This window comes from Bubalus bubalis, chromosome 4 (genome assembly GCF_019923935.1).
Source record: "Bubalus bubalis isolate 160015118507 breed Murrah chromosome 4, NDDB_SH_1, whole genome shotgun sequence".
NCBI lineage: Eukaryota > Metazoa > Chordata > Mammalia > Artiodactyla > Bovidae > Bubalus > Bubalus bubalis.
In genome coordinates this window covers 112,385,133-112,402,770 of record NC_059160.1, presented here as the reverse complement: position 1 = coordinate 112,402,770, position 17,638 = coordinate 112,385,133, and the positions used below count along the sequence as shown (strand labels likewise).

At 36.9% G+C, this 17,638-nt stretch overlaps 1 protein-coding gene across 10 annotated transcripts in view; it reads left to right on the top strand.

Annotated features, from left to right (window-relative positions):
• NAV3 (neuron navigator 3) overlaps positions 1 to 17,638 on the top strand; it is a 908,237-nt gene that overhangs the window by 801,290 nt on the left and 89,309 nt on the right. For 8 of the 10 annotated variants that reach the window (XM_044941915.2, XM_044941916.2, XM_044941914.2 and 5 more), the window contains 6 exons: positions 4,458 to 4,590; positions 5,256 to 5,526; positions 6,681 to 7,389; positions 9,365 to 9,853; positions 13,594 to 13,635; positions 15,026 to 15,186. In XM_044941915.2, the coding sequence (XP_044797850.2) occupies positions 4,458 to 4,590; positions 5,256 to 5,526; positions 6,681 to 7,389; positions 9,365 to 9,853; positions 13,594 to 13,635; positions 15,026 to 15,186 (1,805 nt within the window). The remainder of the gene's footprint in view (positions 1 to 4,457; positions 4,591 to 5,255; positions 5,527 to 6,680; positions 7,390 to 9,364; positions 9,854 to 13,593; positions 13,636 to 15,025; positions 15,187 to 17,638) is intronic. The other 2 variants (XM_044941918.2, XM_044941913.2) reach the window with 2 other exon arrangements.

Below are 17,638 nucleotides of genomic sequence, written 5' to 3'. Positions count from 1 at the left end.
TTAAAAAACATGAGAAGGCCATTAAAAGTAGACAACAGGAAAAGTGAAAGTGAAGTTGCTCAGTCATGTCCGACTCTTTGCGACCCCGTGGACTGTAGCATACCAGGCTCCTCCATCCATGGGATTCTCCAGGCAAGAATACTGGAGTGGGTTGCCATTTCCTTCTCCAGGGGATCTTCCTGACCCAGGGATCGAACTCAGGTCTCCCGCTTTGTGGGCAGATGTTTACCCTCTGAGCCACCAAGGAAGCCCACACAGGAAGTAGCTATCAAATAGTCTTAAAAATTAGGAATCAGTAGATTTTAGAATGCTAGAAGTATGGAAGATTGTGATCAAAAAATGAGACTGCAGCATTTGAGATATTGGAGGTAAAGCAGTTTGAGGAGATGGTAAAGTATAAAGTATTATAAAATGGTTCATATAAATGATTCATTTTCTTCCCATGCTACCCTGTGAGATAGGAAGATCAGAATAGCAAGACTAGCTATGTGCCTTTAATAAAGGCTCACGTGAAAAACTTTAATTTTAGGAATCCATTGTTCTTTCCATTATACCAAGATAAATTCAGATTGTTCATGTCTATGATATTTCTTAATTTGATATATTTTTAAATTTTTCTGTTGCAAGATTGAAACTTGATATCTTATTTTGGATTCTCTCATTTATATTATTTTAAGCACAAAGCCATTGTGATCATTTGAGACTTTAAATGGCTTTAAAACACAAGTGTTTTTTTTTAATTCCGTAAGAGTTGTTGCATTTAACTTTGAATTGCAAATGCTAGGATTTACATTGGTGAAAGCTATAGTTAGAAATATTGATTCTATCTTCCTTGCCAGAGAAATAGTTACCTTAAAAGGATTCATTTTTAAAACAGGTAAAATTTCCTTTTTGTTTAATTTTCTTTGAGTACTTAATATATTGTGAAAGTTTCATATGAGTATGAAAGATTACCTCTGTAATTTTCTTTCTTTTAATCTGAATAAAACATGAGAATTTATTCAACATTTACGTCAGTCATTGCCATATAGTAGAAATTGCCAAATAGTAGAAATTCAAAGAAAACTATCACACAGTTCTGTGCTCAGAAAACTCATGGGCTAATGATCCATTTATACACATTTCTGTAGATTTGTAAAACGGTGTGCTGCATCCAGTCCTGTAAGTCTGTGCATCAGTATGATGACAATGCAGAGAGGAAGCTACCTAGCTTTTCCTGAACATAGTTGCTCGAATTGCTTTATAAGGCAAGTATGAGGTAGTCAAGTAGGCCAAAGGGTAACTTGGTCAAAGGCAGAAGTTGCAATGTGATGGTGATGGGAACTGAATGCAGCTCTAAGTCAGAGTGCACACAGTCAGGCAGGGGATGGAGAGTTTAAGCTGAAGAAGTAGTCTGCCTCTAAGTCGCTTCAGTCGTGTCCGACTCTGTGCGACCCCATAGACGGCAGCCCACCAGGCTCCCCTGTCGTTGGGATTCTCCAGGCAAGAACACTGGAGTGGGTTGCCATTTCCTTCTCCAGTGCATGAAAGTGAAAAGTGAAAGTGAAGTTGCTCAGTCGTGCCCGACTCTTAGCAACCCCATGGACTGTAGCCTACCAGGCTCCTCCATCCATGGGATTTTCCAGGCAAGAGTGCTGGAGTGCCATTGCCTTCTCCAAAGAAGTAGTCTAGGGCCATATAATCCAGAAAACCATATGTTTTTTTAAAGGAATCTGATAAGTAGTTGCTTAATTAGATAGCAGTTAGTAATTGCTTAATCTAATTAAATAACTACTTAAATAGACAAGTAGTTGCTCAAGTATGTATATTTAAAATTTTATAATTATATGCACACATTCCTATGAGAATATACGTATTATGCTATGCTAAGTTGCTTCAGTCATGTCCAACTCTTTGCGACCCTATGGCCCATAGCCCACTAGGGTCTTCTGTCCATGGGATTCTCCAGGCAAAGATACTGGAGTGGGCTGTCATGCCCTCCTTCAGGGGATCTTCCTGACCCAGGGATCAAACCTGCGTCTCTTATGTCTCCTGCATTGGCAGGTAGGTTCTTTACCACTGGCGCCACCTGGGAAACCCAGTATATGTATTGTATAGCATATATAAACATTAAAAAAATTTAGAGGATATATGAAAGAAGGAATATTATTTTTAAAATTATGAATTATTGATAGAGGCTCTTAGTTTCAAACTACACACTCTATCTAATTTAAGGAATGAAGTGATATAAAAAGGCTGTTGGAATAATTGAGGTGATTGAATAATGAGGCTCTTCACAGGCTTTTAGCTGACCATAGATCTAGGGCATCACATCTTCCTCTACCAGGAACCTCTGAACCCTGGAACTAGAGACCAGATATCTGCCAGTGTTTATAAGAGAAAAATCGAATGACTACTACTCTGCCAGAAGATTATTTTTCTCATTCGTGACTGCGGTTGCATGTGTAGGCCCTGTGTTACACGTCATATCTGTTTATAAGGAAATCTGGAAATGTGAGTTTCTTAAATTCTATCTTGAGAACCTAAGACTCCTAATGTGGACAATTATCAAAATAAGATGTGGGGAAGATAATCAAAAGATTAGAGCAGCTGCAAATGGCAGGTATTTCCTACAGTGGAACAAAATGCCCTTTTGCTATGATTAAAAATATAATTATTATTGGTAATAATATGATTTATAAATGTGTTTGGTCATCATGTTTTATGCTGTCAGTAGCTCACCTAGGGACAGCTCATCAATAACAATATTTTCTATAAATTCAAATTTTCTTCTTGATAATTACATTTCTAGTCAGTTTGCTCTGTGATCTCAAGCCATCCCTATTATTTTTCATGTATGGTGTGACTCAAAGTACACGTAGCAGAGTAGGAAAAGTTACCAGTTTACCCTTCCTTTGCAGTTAGCTTGTCCTCTATGCATAGTCTCTTCTTTGTGTGGATTACTTACAGATGGTTTTTTTTAAAGCCACTTGTCTATTTTATGAGACTTCACTCTTGTCTGTATGTGATATATGTACCCAATTTACACAAATCAATTAATAGAGTGCAGGTAAGCAGCAGTATTTCACAGGAGACTGAAAACCAGCCAGTAAATGAGAGCTGTGGTTCACCTCTTTACTCTCTGGAGTTCCCATTCTCATCAGGTGACCCTGGTCAGCCTGCATGCCTTCTGCATCATCTGACATGTTGATTGAGTGAGGGTTCCCATTGTAGTGTCCACATGAATATTGATATAGCCTATTTTATTTATTCTTCTTTCAATTGAGAACAGATTTATTCAGAATTTCAGATACTTTCCTTATGCACCAAATGATTACTTTGTGCACCTTGAAGGGCAGGAGCTTTATACGGTGGAACCTACAGCTTTTGTAAAGAGAAGTTTTTGAAGAGTATTAAGTAAGGGACTGACATGGCTGGATGTGAACTTCTGAACGTTGACCCAAGTTTACCAGGTGAAGTTTATTGAGAAGCACTGAAGGCAGGAAGGCCAGATGAAAGAATATTGTATGTTGTCCAGGTCAGAAATCTTGACGTATTGCAAGAGGGATGCTATGATAAAATAAGTCTCAATCTTCAAGATTGGGTAAATCATTGGAAGTAGTTATTGGTAGGAGAAAAGAGTGAGCAATGATTTTCTGGTTCTTGACTAAAGCACAGTTTTTGTGTGCTTGTGTTTCTTCTTTTTAACACAAAGGATGGATTCTTACATGCTACATGACTTGATTGCTTTCTCGGGGAAAAACAAAGGTTATGGGTATAATGTTTTTTTTTTTTTCCTGATGCTTTGCAGTATTAATAGCAATATTTTTTGTTGTTGTTCAGTTGCTTAGTCATGTCCAACTTGTTGCAACCTCCTGGATTTCAGCATGCCTGGCTTCCATGTCTTTCACCATCTCCAGGAGTTTGCTGAAATTCATGTCCATTGAGTCAGTGATGCCATCCAACTATCTCATCCTCTGTCATCCCCTTCTCCTTCTGCCTTCAGTCTTTCTCAGCATCAGGGTCTTTTCCAATGAATCAGTTCTTCAAATCAGGTGGCCAAAGTATTGAAGCTTCAGCTTCGTCAGTCCTTTCAATGAATATTTGGGGTGGATTTCCTCTATGATTGACTGGTTTGACATCCTTGCTGTCCAAGGGACTCTCAAGAGTCTTCTCTAGCACCACAGTTCAAAGGCATCAATTCTTCGGCTCTCAACATTATTTTTACTCATTGTATAAACATTTCCCCTGTATCTGCTCTAGGCACTGATTCTTAGCAAACCTTTGATAAGGTTATTCTCAGGTTTGTGCTCAGTTCTTAACAGCATGATTTTCCAAAAATGAAAAGTGAGTATTTTTCATCATAAGATTAAAAAAAAGAAGAATTCTTCTCCCGATGCGTGGTACGTGTTAAGTGGAAATACGGGCGATTTGCGGTGTGCAGCCTGTGCTTAGCCATTGCCACTGCCTGTCTTTAGCTGGGATGACAGCAGTTCCGTGAGCAGTGGGCTCAGCGACAGCCTGGATAACATCAGTGCCGATGGCCTGAACACCGCGTCCTCCGTCAGCTCCTACTCCAACCTCACTGTCCCATCCCGAAAGAGTACTCAGGTAAGAACTGCCTCCTTTCCTTCTCCAGTGCTTCTGCCAGATTTTTCCCCAAGTTATGTTACATTGCTTTAAAATAGAGCACAGCCTCTTAGTCCGAAGTAATTACATTAAACTGAGGCAGCTTGTACGTATATGTATTTTTTCAATTGATTTCAGTCTAACCCAGAAAGCCTTCTGTTGCATATCTTTCTTTATAATATTGATATAATTGTTTAGGAATCCAAAAATGATTTTTGAATTGTCTAATGTTGGATAGTCCGTGATTCATTTTATATTGATCTCTGAGATACATTGCTGAGTCTCTTGAGAATGGTGAATCGAGAATGAATATTAGATAAGTAAGTTTTATCTTGTCTTACTTTTCCTTGTTAGATTTGACATAGAAAATGCCTTCCTCTCTGGAGTGTTTAATTGAAGTTTTCTGCACACATTTCTTCTGATATTCTCTAATATGTGCAAGTGAGAATTATAGGACTAAAATTAATGAAACTTAAATGAACAGAGAGATAAAAATAGAGGCATCTTTGGAGTTCTTTTGAAATACAAATCACTGCTGCTGCTTTTTTTTTTTTTTTAAGCTAATTATCTGAAAGGACATTCTAGGGCCCAATTCACACTTGATAGATTTTTCTGCACAAAGTTCTTCTGTCCTATTTTCTTCACAGCTGAAGACAGATTCAGAGAAACGATCTGCAACAGATGAGCCTTGGGAGAGCGCCGAGGAGCTGAAAAAACCCGAGGAGGACTTTGACAGCCATGGGGATGGGGGTGGCAAATGGAAGGGCGTTTCCTCTGGACTTCCTGAAGACCCTGAGAAGACGGGGCAGAAAGCGTCCCTGGCTGTTTCTCAGACAGGCTCCTGGAGAAGAGGCATGTCAGCCCAAGGAGGAGCACCTTCCAGGCAGAAAACTGGGACCAGTGCACTCAAGACACCTGGTAGGCTGGTCTTCTGGCAGCTGTTAAGCTAAATTGTTTCCATTTGATCTTTCTTGTCTTTAACAGCAGCGTTTCATAATTATATCAAAAATACAATTATTTATATTTATATAATGCTTATAATTCTCCATATAAATTCTTTTTCTGTCTAAATTTCACATGCCTTATCATATGCATCCACATGAGTACAACACTCCAGGCATCCTCTAGAGGGTATCATCACAGCTTGGTGAGTGTTTTATTTTGCCACAGTCATTTCTGGTCATGTGGAAATAAAATAAGCCAACTTATTAAAAAAAATAAGATAGCTTTCATTCTGATTTTCTATAAAGTTTGAAATATTTATGTTACATCTCCCCCTATGTTTCACTCTAAGAGGCAAGAAAAGTCACACTAATCTAATGGGTTGGAGGGCTGGAGATTTGAAACATTATTTCCAAATTAGACTTGATGAAAAAATAGAGTAAAAGATTTCTGCAAATGTACCGTCCTTTTTTTTTTTTTTTAAGACTCTCTCCCTATTTTTAAAATGGTGCCTCATATAAATAGTGCCACCTGAGGTACTAATGTACCAGGATACTTCAAATACAATCATCTGATGAACTCTTTTTCAAGCACTTAGTTTGATGAAATTAAGTGCTATCTTTATAAAGGAAGAGAGTTGTAAGCTATAAGGCAATAATACATAGCAAAATAGGCATTTTCATTTTATCTCCTCGATCTCTAGTCATTTTCCTCTAACAGCCATATTTCTATAGCTTTGTACTTAATCTTCTGAATATATTGCATACATGCCTATTTAGAGCCAAAATAATGAATAGGAATTTAAGTAGTAAAAAAATATATTTGGGCTTCCCAGGTGGTACAGTAGTAAAGAATCTGCCTGCCAATGCAGGAGACACAGATGTGAATTCGACCCCTGGGTCAGGAAGATCCCCTGAAGTAGGAACTAGCAACTCACTGTAGTACTCTTGCCTGGGAAATCCCATGGACAGAGGAGCCCGGTGGGCCACAGTCCATGGGGTCGCAGAGTCAGACACGACTGAGCAACTAAGCACGCACATAGATGTATTCACATTTTACACTCTGTTGAAAGAAATATTGTGAAATCACAATGTGCAGGCACATAAATGTGTATATTTCTCACTCATTAGGGAAAACCGATGATGCCAAAGCTTCTGAGAAAGGAAAAAGTCCCCTGAAAGGATCATCTCTACAGAGATCTCCATCAGATGCAGGAAAGAGCAGTGGAGATGAGGGGAAAAAGCCGCCCTCGGGCATTGGAAGACCAACGGCCACTGGCTCTTTTGGATTCAAGAAGCCGAGTGGAGTCGGGTGCTCCGCCATGGTCACGAGCAGTGGGGCCAGTATAACAAGCGGCTCAGCCACACTGGGTAAAAGCCCCAGATCTGCTGCCCCTGCTGGCAAGTCAAACGCAGGGAGGAAAACCAGCTTGGATGGGTCACAGAATCAGGACGATGTTGGGCTGCATGTTAGCACCAAAACCTCCCTGCAGTACCGCAGCTTGCCCCGCCCGTCCAAATCCAGCGCCAGTGGCATTCCCGGCCGAGGCGGCCACAGATCCAGCACCAGCAGTATCGATTCCAATGTCAGCAGCAAGTCAGCTGGTGCCACCACCTCGAAACTGAGAGAACCCACGAAGATCGGCTCAGGGCGCTCGAGTCCCGTCACGGTCAACCAGACAGACAAGGAGAAAGAAAAGGTTGCAGTCTCAGATTCAGAGAGTGTTTCTTTGTCAGGTTCCCCCAAATCCAGCCCCACATCTGCTAGTGCCTGTGGGCCACAAGGGCTCAGGCAGCCAGGGTCCAAGTACCCTGACATCGCCTCACCAACATTTCGAAGGTAAGAAAGCGTAAAATGGTGCTGGGACAACATATAGTGCTTTATCTTAGGATATTTGTGTGTCCCGTAGCCTGTCCTATAAAAGATGGATATCCTCCGTGTGTATGTATATGTATATAGCCTCAGTGTATGATATATATAACTTACACTTAGTCAGTTTCTGAGTACAATGAGTTTTCAGAAGCCGATGCTATAAATAGCTAGTGGAAAAATATTGCTCATTTTGAGAAATGCTCCAACTTTGCAGGTTCACTATTGTCACAGCAAAACAAACAGCATTTATGAGTAAAAGCAGATGGTAGTACCTAGGGGGAGTGATGAAATAGTAGCTTGTAATAGATGTTCATCTTTACACAGTTAATAACAAAATAAAATAGATCTTTATGACTATTGGTATCCATTTCTAGTGTTTATTATCTTGTTGGCTCTTAATGAGCTGTTGCTAATCATGAACATAGATGAAGTTGTTGTGTTCCTTATACAGTACTGGATCACAGTGGACCAATTTATGTAGCACCATATCCTGAAATCTTAATGAAAGTCAAGGTATGATATGATTGACAGAATTTGAAAACCTTTCGATACTTGGTATAGGATTATAACTAAGAAATGTGCTAGGTTTTCTAACTCACCATCAGCTTTCATTGGTATGACTTGAATAACCTATAGGACTTGGTTTCTGCATGGGGGTTGTCTTTGATATTCAGTAAATGGAGTTCTCCTTTCCAATATCAGTGTTTTTAAATACTGATGTGTTTTAAGTGGCAGGAAAATACATACAGGTAAAGATTTAAGTCATACAGTTAAATTATTCTGGGTCTGTTTCCTCATCTATGAAATGATAGAATATGATTTATAGTCCATTTATAATCCATTACATGATTATGTTTAGTATTGTTAATGTTTGCTTTTATTAGACTGACTAAACCAAGAGCCTTGATATCTGGGAAACAGAGTGTCTTGAAACATTTACTTTTACATTTCAGTAATCTCAGATACATGATTGTTTATTAATCCTGAAGAAATGGTGTTTTGAAATGTTGAATTGGAAGGAGTAATCACTTGTAGTGAGAGTAAATATTTCCGTTGCTTAAGTAAAAGCCAATAGTGCCCTCCAGTGGCCCATTACCTATGAAACAATTTCTCTTATTCATCATATTTCACTATAGGAAATAATGATTTCATTACAACTTAATTAGTGATCATTATGTCATTTTTCATATCACACTTTATTTCCATATTTACATAAATTCAATTATGTCATCTGCTTCATTTACAAAACTAAAATGTTTTCTGAAGAAACTCCAACATCTAATTTAGCACCAACCACGTTTCAAATCAGTATTATAAATATGTATTGGAATAGCACTGGCAACTGACATCTGACCCTTTGGCCTTTCTTGGGGAAACTGCAGACATACTGACATGTTGCCGACAGTATCCAATGTTGTTTCTAACCAACTCCTCTCTGACAGTCACTTAGGCCCCCTACAACACAGCCTCCTAAACTTTGCCTTAAGCATTCCTTCTAGATTTTGAATAAGCCGACAACATGAAGGAAAAAAAAAGAAAAGAAAAATAATTTCATATTATATACCAAATGCGTAGAAGTTGTTTCATTATAATGGTTCTATAAATAGGCAGCAAGTATATGCAAACTACTTAATTTTGCAAAAAACTCTCATGATCACTTAACTGCGGAAACCAGGGACTTTGATGTTTGGCTTATCCTTCCTTCTGTGTGGCCCACGTGCCCCCATCAGCGGGATGGCAGCTCAGTACCAGTTTACCCCTATGGCAATATGAGAGAGAGATTAGGAAGTTCAAGCTTATCAAGTTCATTAACATAGAGACAGGAAGTGCTTGGTGGCCCATCCACCAGAGCACGCTTGGCTCTATGTACTATAACCCTAAGTATTAAATGTGGATGTCAGTTTCTCGGAACAACTGAAGTTGTTATTTGTTTTTCTTTTAGGTTGTTTGGTGCCAAGGCAGGTGGCAAACCTGCCTCCGCGCCTAATACTGAGGGTGTGAAATCCTCCTCTGTAATGCCCAGTCCCAGTACCACACTAGCGCGGCAAGGCAGTCTGGAGTCGCCGTCGTCTGGTACGGGCAGCCTGGGCAGTGCTGGTGGGCTCAGTGGCAGCAGCAGCCCTCTCTTCAATAAACCCTCAGACCTCACTGCAGACGTTATAAGCTTAAGCCACTCGTTGGCGTCCAGCCCAGCATCGGTTCACTCTTTCACATCAGGTGGTCTCGTGTGGGCTGCCAATCTGAGCAGTTCCTCTGCTGGCAGCAAGGACACTCCGAGTTACCAGTCCATGACTAGCCTCCATACGAGCTCTGAGTCCATTGACCTCCCCCTCAGCCACCATGGCTCCCTGTCTGGACTGACCACAGGCACTCACGAGGTGCAGAGCCTGCTCATGAGAACTGGTAGTGTGAGATCTACTCTCTCAGAAAGGTGAGCTCTCCTGGAGGCCTTGCTGAAGTCTTCACCTCCCTCCTTCCCACACTGTACCTACCCCTACCCTGCATTCAGTTTTGTTTTGTTTTTTTTTTAAATTTCAGTGAGAGTGCCACTTTGCAAAGGGATGTCGGATTGTTGATACTGGGCCTTTTATTTGGTGTTACTACCACATTTGCAGAAGGTGAAAACCATTAAGGATCCATAAAAAATTGACTAGTTAGTTTCTTGGTATGATGCATACATATGCACCCACTAGCCAATTTAAATAAAATTAAAAGCGTGTTTTTATGTATTGAATGATGTTTTCTCAAGGACACAGCAATGATTTAGCTTGAGCTCCAGGACAACATAGCTTCTTAGGATGATTTAAGCATATTGAAAGATCAAATCTAAATGGATTCTACAATTATGCCCAGAGTGAAATGTTCAGGTGGCTTTATTAGCATTTCTTTGGGAAAATAGCAAATGGATAGCTAGGAACCCTAGTTGAATTGGAAAAAAAAAAAGATCAGTTGTCAGATATGAATTCTTAGACAAAATTACACTCTAGTGACATTTTTATTAGGCGCTTTTTAAACTACATTACAAGATATTTCTCATTGACTTAATTAATTAGTTTTCCTTTAAACTTAAAATGACCATACGAAGGCATTCCTTACCTAATATACTTAAGAGAAAGCATCTCTGTTCGCCAAGAAGACTCTGGATTCTCCTCCCTAAAAAAATCCTTTCTCAGATATTTTGGTACTGACTCTTTTCCCCAGGAATGTATCTTAAACCTGCCTGGTTTTCCCTGATGAACTTACTGCTGTTTGTTTCTTGGCACACCTAAAGTTTTCAGAAATGCCCTTGGCTGTATATCTGAATTGTGTTATTTGTGAAAGTGCCACAGGTCACTGAAAATGCCTGATAACTTTCACAAACTTTTATTCAGTCTATCGTTGATAATGACATACCACCTCAAACATGGCTCACTGCAAGTAGGCCACTTGTTAGCAGCACTCACCTTCCAAGACACTGAGTATTTTCATCATGAGTATGACCACACGTTGACCATTTAGCCATCAACTCATTTCTTTGGCATTCATACATTAAAACACAGGAAGTGGTCGAGTAATTATTTGTAACCAAGTAACTCTAAAACAAATCTAGTTGGTAATATTGCTGAGTTTTATAGCTGCAATATAAATGTGTTAATATTTTACTTTGATCTGTATTCTAGCAGAAGTCAGTGTGTGTGTATATATATATATATATATATATATATTTAACTATGGAAATACACTGACAAATATACAGTTAATTATTCCCTTTAAACAAATCTTCTTTTTAAACTTGGTTTTCAGTCTTCAACTAGACCAGTTTTGCGGATGGATGTGTTCTGGTATAAATAGATAAATAATTTTTCTAAACTAAATTTTAAAACTAATTTTGAAGAGATGAAATTTTTACCTTTTATTCTTAGTAAGATTTATTCATGACTATTAAACTGTGAAAAAGCAAATTATCTTCATAGTTATGGTATACAATATAAACATTAACTAGTTTCTTCCAATAAATTACTTGATTGAAATAATTTTTGATATAAGAAGTTGTACTTTTTTTTCTTGTGAACAAAATTGCAAGCAACCAGCAATCCATTCTAATCCTTTAAAGTACACCCAAGAACTATATGATCCCTTGAAGAGAAAATTAGATCCTATCAGAGATCCTGGCTTAATTACATAGTCCACATAATGTTGGGAACACTAAGGAAGCCAAATAAACGTGCCAAAGTCTAAATATTTTAGACAAAGTAATTAGAAAGATATAATAGAGATGTATGTAAGTTAATGACTTTTCTGTTGATCTACAATTTCAGAAGACTTTATTGATATTTATTATTCTAATACTATTAAATAAATAGCTTTTCATATAGATTTTAATTTTGGTCTAAATTTCTCATTAAAGTATCATAAACAAATTATTTAAAATATAACAGTTTTCTCTTCTAACTGTTCTAGATCAGAGCAGCCTTTGGCTATAATTAGTTCACATTTGTTTTGTACATTTTGTTTTTTGTGACCAAAGCAAACCTTAAAAAATTTAAAGTTGTAGCCAACTTTAAAAACATCTGGCTTGTTTTTTACTGTCAGATCCAGCTACCCTGACTTTAAAATCCTGTACCACATTTACTGGCTTCAGACAAACTCTGCCTGTCCTCTTCAGACTGCTAACATTTCTACTTCATTTATTCCCATTGCCCTCTTGGCTCCTGCAGACATAAGAGTTTTTAGCCTTTCAGCATTTGTGATAAGTGTCTATTTTATAAAATCATTAATATCCAGGTTCAAACAGATATTTCTACTTAAAATTTTAACTTTTATTGGTAAACTTATTTTCTGATTTTCCTTTCATTAAATTCTCTGTATGATACAAACACATAATGTTTACACAGTTAATAACATGGGCAAAACAATGCCTATTTTCACTGTTCTCTGTGATGTTAAAATTTAATAAATTCATACATATGAAAGAGATAATCTTTAAAATAGCTTACGACGCTATCAGTGCCTCAGCATGTTGTAGTATATATTTAGAGTACTCGTGTAGTTGTTCAGTATGATTCCTTTCTGTTGTACTAAAAATACAGATGTACTAAGAATACATCTAGAGTCAAGATACACACTAGAATTGGCCTCTACATAATTGTGCGATTACCCTATTTGGACATTCCCAGTACATAAAGTAAAAGAAGATAATGCCTTTGGATTCTTTCTATTGCAGTGCTATTTAATGGAGTACCCATAGAAGAAAACATTTTAGCTTTGATTTTTAGTGATTAAATTTCAAGTCATTGTGTTGGCATTCATGTTATATCATCCTCATGTGCATATCCTGTGTATTCAATTTTGACATTTGAAGTTTAATGAAACAGATATCATCCTGAAAATCCAAATTAATTTTATTATTTGGTTATCCATATGCCGGAGATTATAACAGAAATTCCTAGACTCGTCCCACTTAATTCTTGACACCCTCTTCCTCTGTTTTTAGGGAGGCCACTTCTCATTTTCTCCAGACACATTCTTTCTTCCCTTTTTAGAACCAATTGAGAATTCTTTAAAATAGACATTGAAAACTCATAGCCTTTTAAACCTCCGATTTATAATTTGAAAAGATAGCATAGTTTAATTGTATTAAAATATCTAAATAAATGATGCTAGAAGGATTACATTTGAAGCAGTTATATATTTCTCTTCTTTTTCTGTGAATAGGAATATATCTGCCTTTATTTTTACTGAAGATCATTTAAATACAAAAAATAAGTATTGAAAGGGGATTTATTATATCTCTGTCTGTCGGAACATGCCACTTTAACTTAGGCAGAGATCTTTCTCATTCCTCCTCTATGATTCTCTTCCATGTGAAATCATAGCAGAAATCTAGTCATTTGCATGGGGAAGGAAAACCTACCATGTTAACACTAGGTAAATAGAATCTAGAGGAGAAGTATGTTAATATATAACTTAATCTATCTTCAAATAGACCTGTCACTAAGTTATCATTGAATGAGTTACAACAGTGAAATCTTTGGTTGGCCTTTTCCAATGAGTTAAGCATTAAATATGTTTTTACAAAAAAAGAAAACCTTATTTTGTGTAACAGATTTCAAACAGAGTCATTGATGTTGGATGTATAGTTTGGAGGGTTTGTTTACATTATGTCCTTAGGGGTTTTCTTTGTTTTAACAGCATGCAGCTTGACAGAAATACACTACCCAAAAAGGGACTAAGGTATATATTTCTCTCAGCACAATCGCTGCCTTTCTCTGTTGTTACGTAAACGTTGTGTGCTGTCTCTCTGCCTCTTTCTTTCTTTGCAAAGAAGCACCTGACATCAAGGGTCAACTCACTCTTAATCCTGAGGTTTTCTCTGGCCTGAGGAGTTGGTGAGATGGCCCTCAGGTAGAAGTTTTGGTAGAGGCCGAAACTCAGTAAATTAAATGTGATGTAAAAGACATTATTTGGGGGGCAGCAATTTTAGTAGAATTCAGAGCTCACTTCTGAAGAATAAAATCAGTTTCCCTAATGTTTGTATCTTGGAGGCATATGCCTACAAAAGCCTCAACCCCTATAGTCTGCACATGTGGCCAAATGAATGTTGAAAGGTTGCAGGATGCTCTAATTTGAATCAAAGAAAAGTTATTTTCATCATCAGAGGACAAATAGTGTAATTAAGGGATAATTTTTAAGAAATCCTTCTGGTAAAAACTCAGAAGAGCTTTTTTTCCTGTTTTTCAGAAGTGCTGATATCTATCAAATCAGTACAGACATAAATTAGGCTAGTATTTCATAATAATATCAAAATAATTATTAAGTTCATAAAAAATATAAAATGAAAATTTAATGTATGGCTATCTTTTACTGTACACTTCTATCTAATGAGAAGATATGGAATGAACTATTACTAGAGATATGACACTATACGAACATGATAAGTTGACTGCTATTTGGAACTAAGAATTTACTTACTCTGGCGAAAGTGAATACTGGCCTATTAGATCTTTATCTATTATCCTCCTTCTCTCCAGTTTCTTAGCAAGAGCAAACAGTTTGTAAATATTCCATTTTAAGATTTTGTTCCAGAAAAATATTTTCCAATAAAGGAAGCTTATTTCTCTTTCCATTAAAAAAAAAAATCCAGACATGGTGTCAAGTGGCATTTTTAACCAAATAAATGTTTTCCCTTTCCTTTAAAAAAGATCTGTCTTTTGTGTTCTGTTTCCTGTGTCTTATTGTGACCATCCTTCCAATTCCTTTGGCTTCTGGCCAGCTACTGTCTACCATATTTACTTTCTGTTTTCACCCTCTTCACGCCCTTCTAAACACCATGCTTTTGTGCCCTTCTCAATTAACCTGGCTGTCTGCTCGTTGCTTATGATTTTCAACCACATATCTCACAGGAACATAATTTTCTTTTCAAAATCCTTTATTTTTTTTTTCCTGTGAGATTCAAACAGATGGTGTCAAATCATCTGGAAGAACTAAGCAATTATAATTAAATTCAATCTGTTTGAGAATGTTGTTCAGTCTGAATAGTAAGCTCCTCTCAATTGTTTTCTCGTCCTGATATTGCCTTGCCCTTGCAGATGTGCTGAAGTGTCTTAGCTGTGCTGTTTTGCAGATACACCCCATCGTCTCGGCAGGCCAACCAAGAGGAAGGCAAAGAGTGGTTACGCTCCCATTCTACTGGAGGGCTGCAGGATACTGGCAACCAGTCACCCCTGGTGTCCCCTTCTGCCATGTCATCTTCTGCAACAGGAAAATATCACTTTTCCAACTTGGGTAAAATCTTCTAAACCATCCATTTCATCTTGTTCCTTTTACCATCTACTCTCCCAGGAACCCTGGGATGCATTCAGAAGGATTGCTCATTAAAAGAGGAGATAGACACCTTAACATTGCCTTTTATTTGTACATTTACAACCCCAAAAATAATTCCCAAGCATTATGCAGTTTATTTCTCATGACAACCAGTTGACATAGTTAATACTGTTGTTATTTTATATCCTAAGATCCAGAGGCAAAAAGAGATTTTTTTGACTTAAAAAAAAAAATCACCAATCTTAAGGGGCAGAGATAGTAACTGATGCCAGAACACCTGACCTTAAGCCTAGGAGTTTTCTCAGAGTCCTCTTAGAAACCAGTAAAACCCCTCCTTCTTTTCTGTTTAAATTTTTTAATCCTTATAAGAAAATTAATTATCATTTTGTAGAAAAAAAGAAAATAGAAATAATTAAGAAGAAGAAAAAATATCATTCCATGACTCCATAGTCACATCTTCATTTTAAAGTTAAAACTCTCCTTAAAATGCATATGAGAATTCCTATTAAGATAATACCCTGTGAACATTTTTGGATGAAGGCAATGAAAAGAAATGATTATTTGAACCACTGGATTACTTTGTGTTTAGCATAACTTTTACAAAATATAAAATCATTTGCACAAACATCACAGAAAACACAAGGGAAAGTGACAAAATAATGAAAGCCTAAATATGCCAGTTATCATTGAACAGATCCATTGCTTTTAAAAATAGATGTCTCTTCTATAAAGTCATGTATAAAATAGTCGCATTATTTTTTTCACTTGAGGTTTTTTGTGTAATGATAGACCAACAGAATGAATAGTACATTCTGGAGAATGTCCATTATTGAAGAATCTCCAATATTCTGGAGAATAGACATTTGGAGAATGTCCAAATTCTTTAATAATTTGGACTTTTCAAATTTCCCCCCTGCTGGGATAGTCAAGGCTATTTCTCTTCTATTATAACTGTTCTGCTATAGAGAATAGAGATTATGACAATGAAAAACAGTTATTTAGATTATCGTTCTATACGTACTACTGAATGTATACCCAACACCAAGTTTTTACTGATGAACCTACACAGTGATGAGATTTCTTTGTCCCATAATGACGAAGGATGGTAAAACTTTTACTTTGAGTTGTACTTATAAAACGCAACAGGAAGCTTAAAACTTTGATTTCAAAAAATGAAAATGTTTTTGTAGAGTCATAGACATATGAAAAATCTGATATTGCACAATATTGAAATCAAACCCATGTCACCTAGTTTGCTGAATTTGCTGGGTATCTCACGGCTCCCTCCTGTCAATCTTTTCATTAATTGACATTAATCTGAATATGTGAATCCTTACTCCATTATTTTTCCATTGTTATTATTCTGATTCAATCGATCCCGTTTTTTGTTCAGAAGGAAAAAACTCGCTACTTACTGTGTCTGATATTAGCAATCATTTAACTTCAATTTTCTCACCTATTAAATAGATTCATAATACTTAGGTTATATTGTAAGGAATGACGAACATGTGCAAAGAGACGAGAGATAGAGTATCAGACTTGGTAGACTCTGCTACATCATCGTTTTTATTAGAAAGAGATGTCTTACACTAGCAGAGAATTGCAGTAGGTTTCAAATAGATCTTACTATCTCTACTTTCATACCTCTCAAAGTGTTCACGCACTGAGACACATGAAGGAAGTTCTTCCCATACATATCCACACACTTGTATGTGCCTCCCTGTATTTTATAAGTGGGTATGTGGGTTCATATCAGATATGCTGTATTATTTTACAAGAGAAGACAAAATAACTAGTTTCAAAACCATGAAAATTGCTTTTGAAGACTTTTGGTTGTGTTTCCAGACCACTGGAACTTACATTTATTAGGCAAGAGAGCGGATACTATTAAAATGCAATCATAAGTAAAAATTACTTTGTTATTAAATTTTAAAAATATATCAAATGTAACCCTGTAACTTGAATATGGGTAGCATTGTTCTACATTTTACTTTAGTAATCACTTGTTTTCAATTTGATCATTTTTTTGAATAATCACTAAGATAAGTGATTATTACAAACACTTAAGAGTTGCAGTAACCATGCTTTTTATTCTTACCCACTAAAAATATTAATATTGTATATAAAATTTTTGGAAATATTACTGTAAAAATCACATATAAAAAATAAACAGAAATTTAAGGTCACTATGATTATGTCATTATTAGTAGACTACTGTAAGCTACTGCCAAAGTCAGCTCTGGTTTGTATATGGTTTCTGGCATGATAGCTATAATAGAAATCATTCCTCTCCAGGAAAGCATTACAGAATATAACTTACATAAACAGATTATTATCAGATGCAATTTTATTTACTATTGGTCACAGTCCTTGTGAGGCATCCCATAACCTAGTGAGACATTGTCATAGTCCC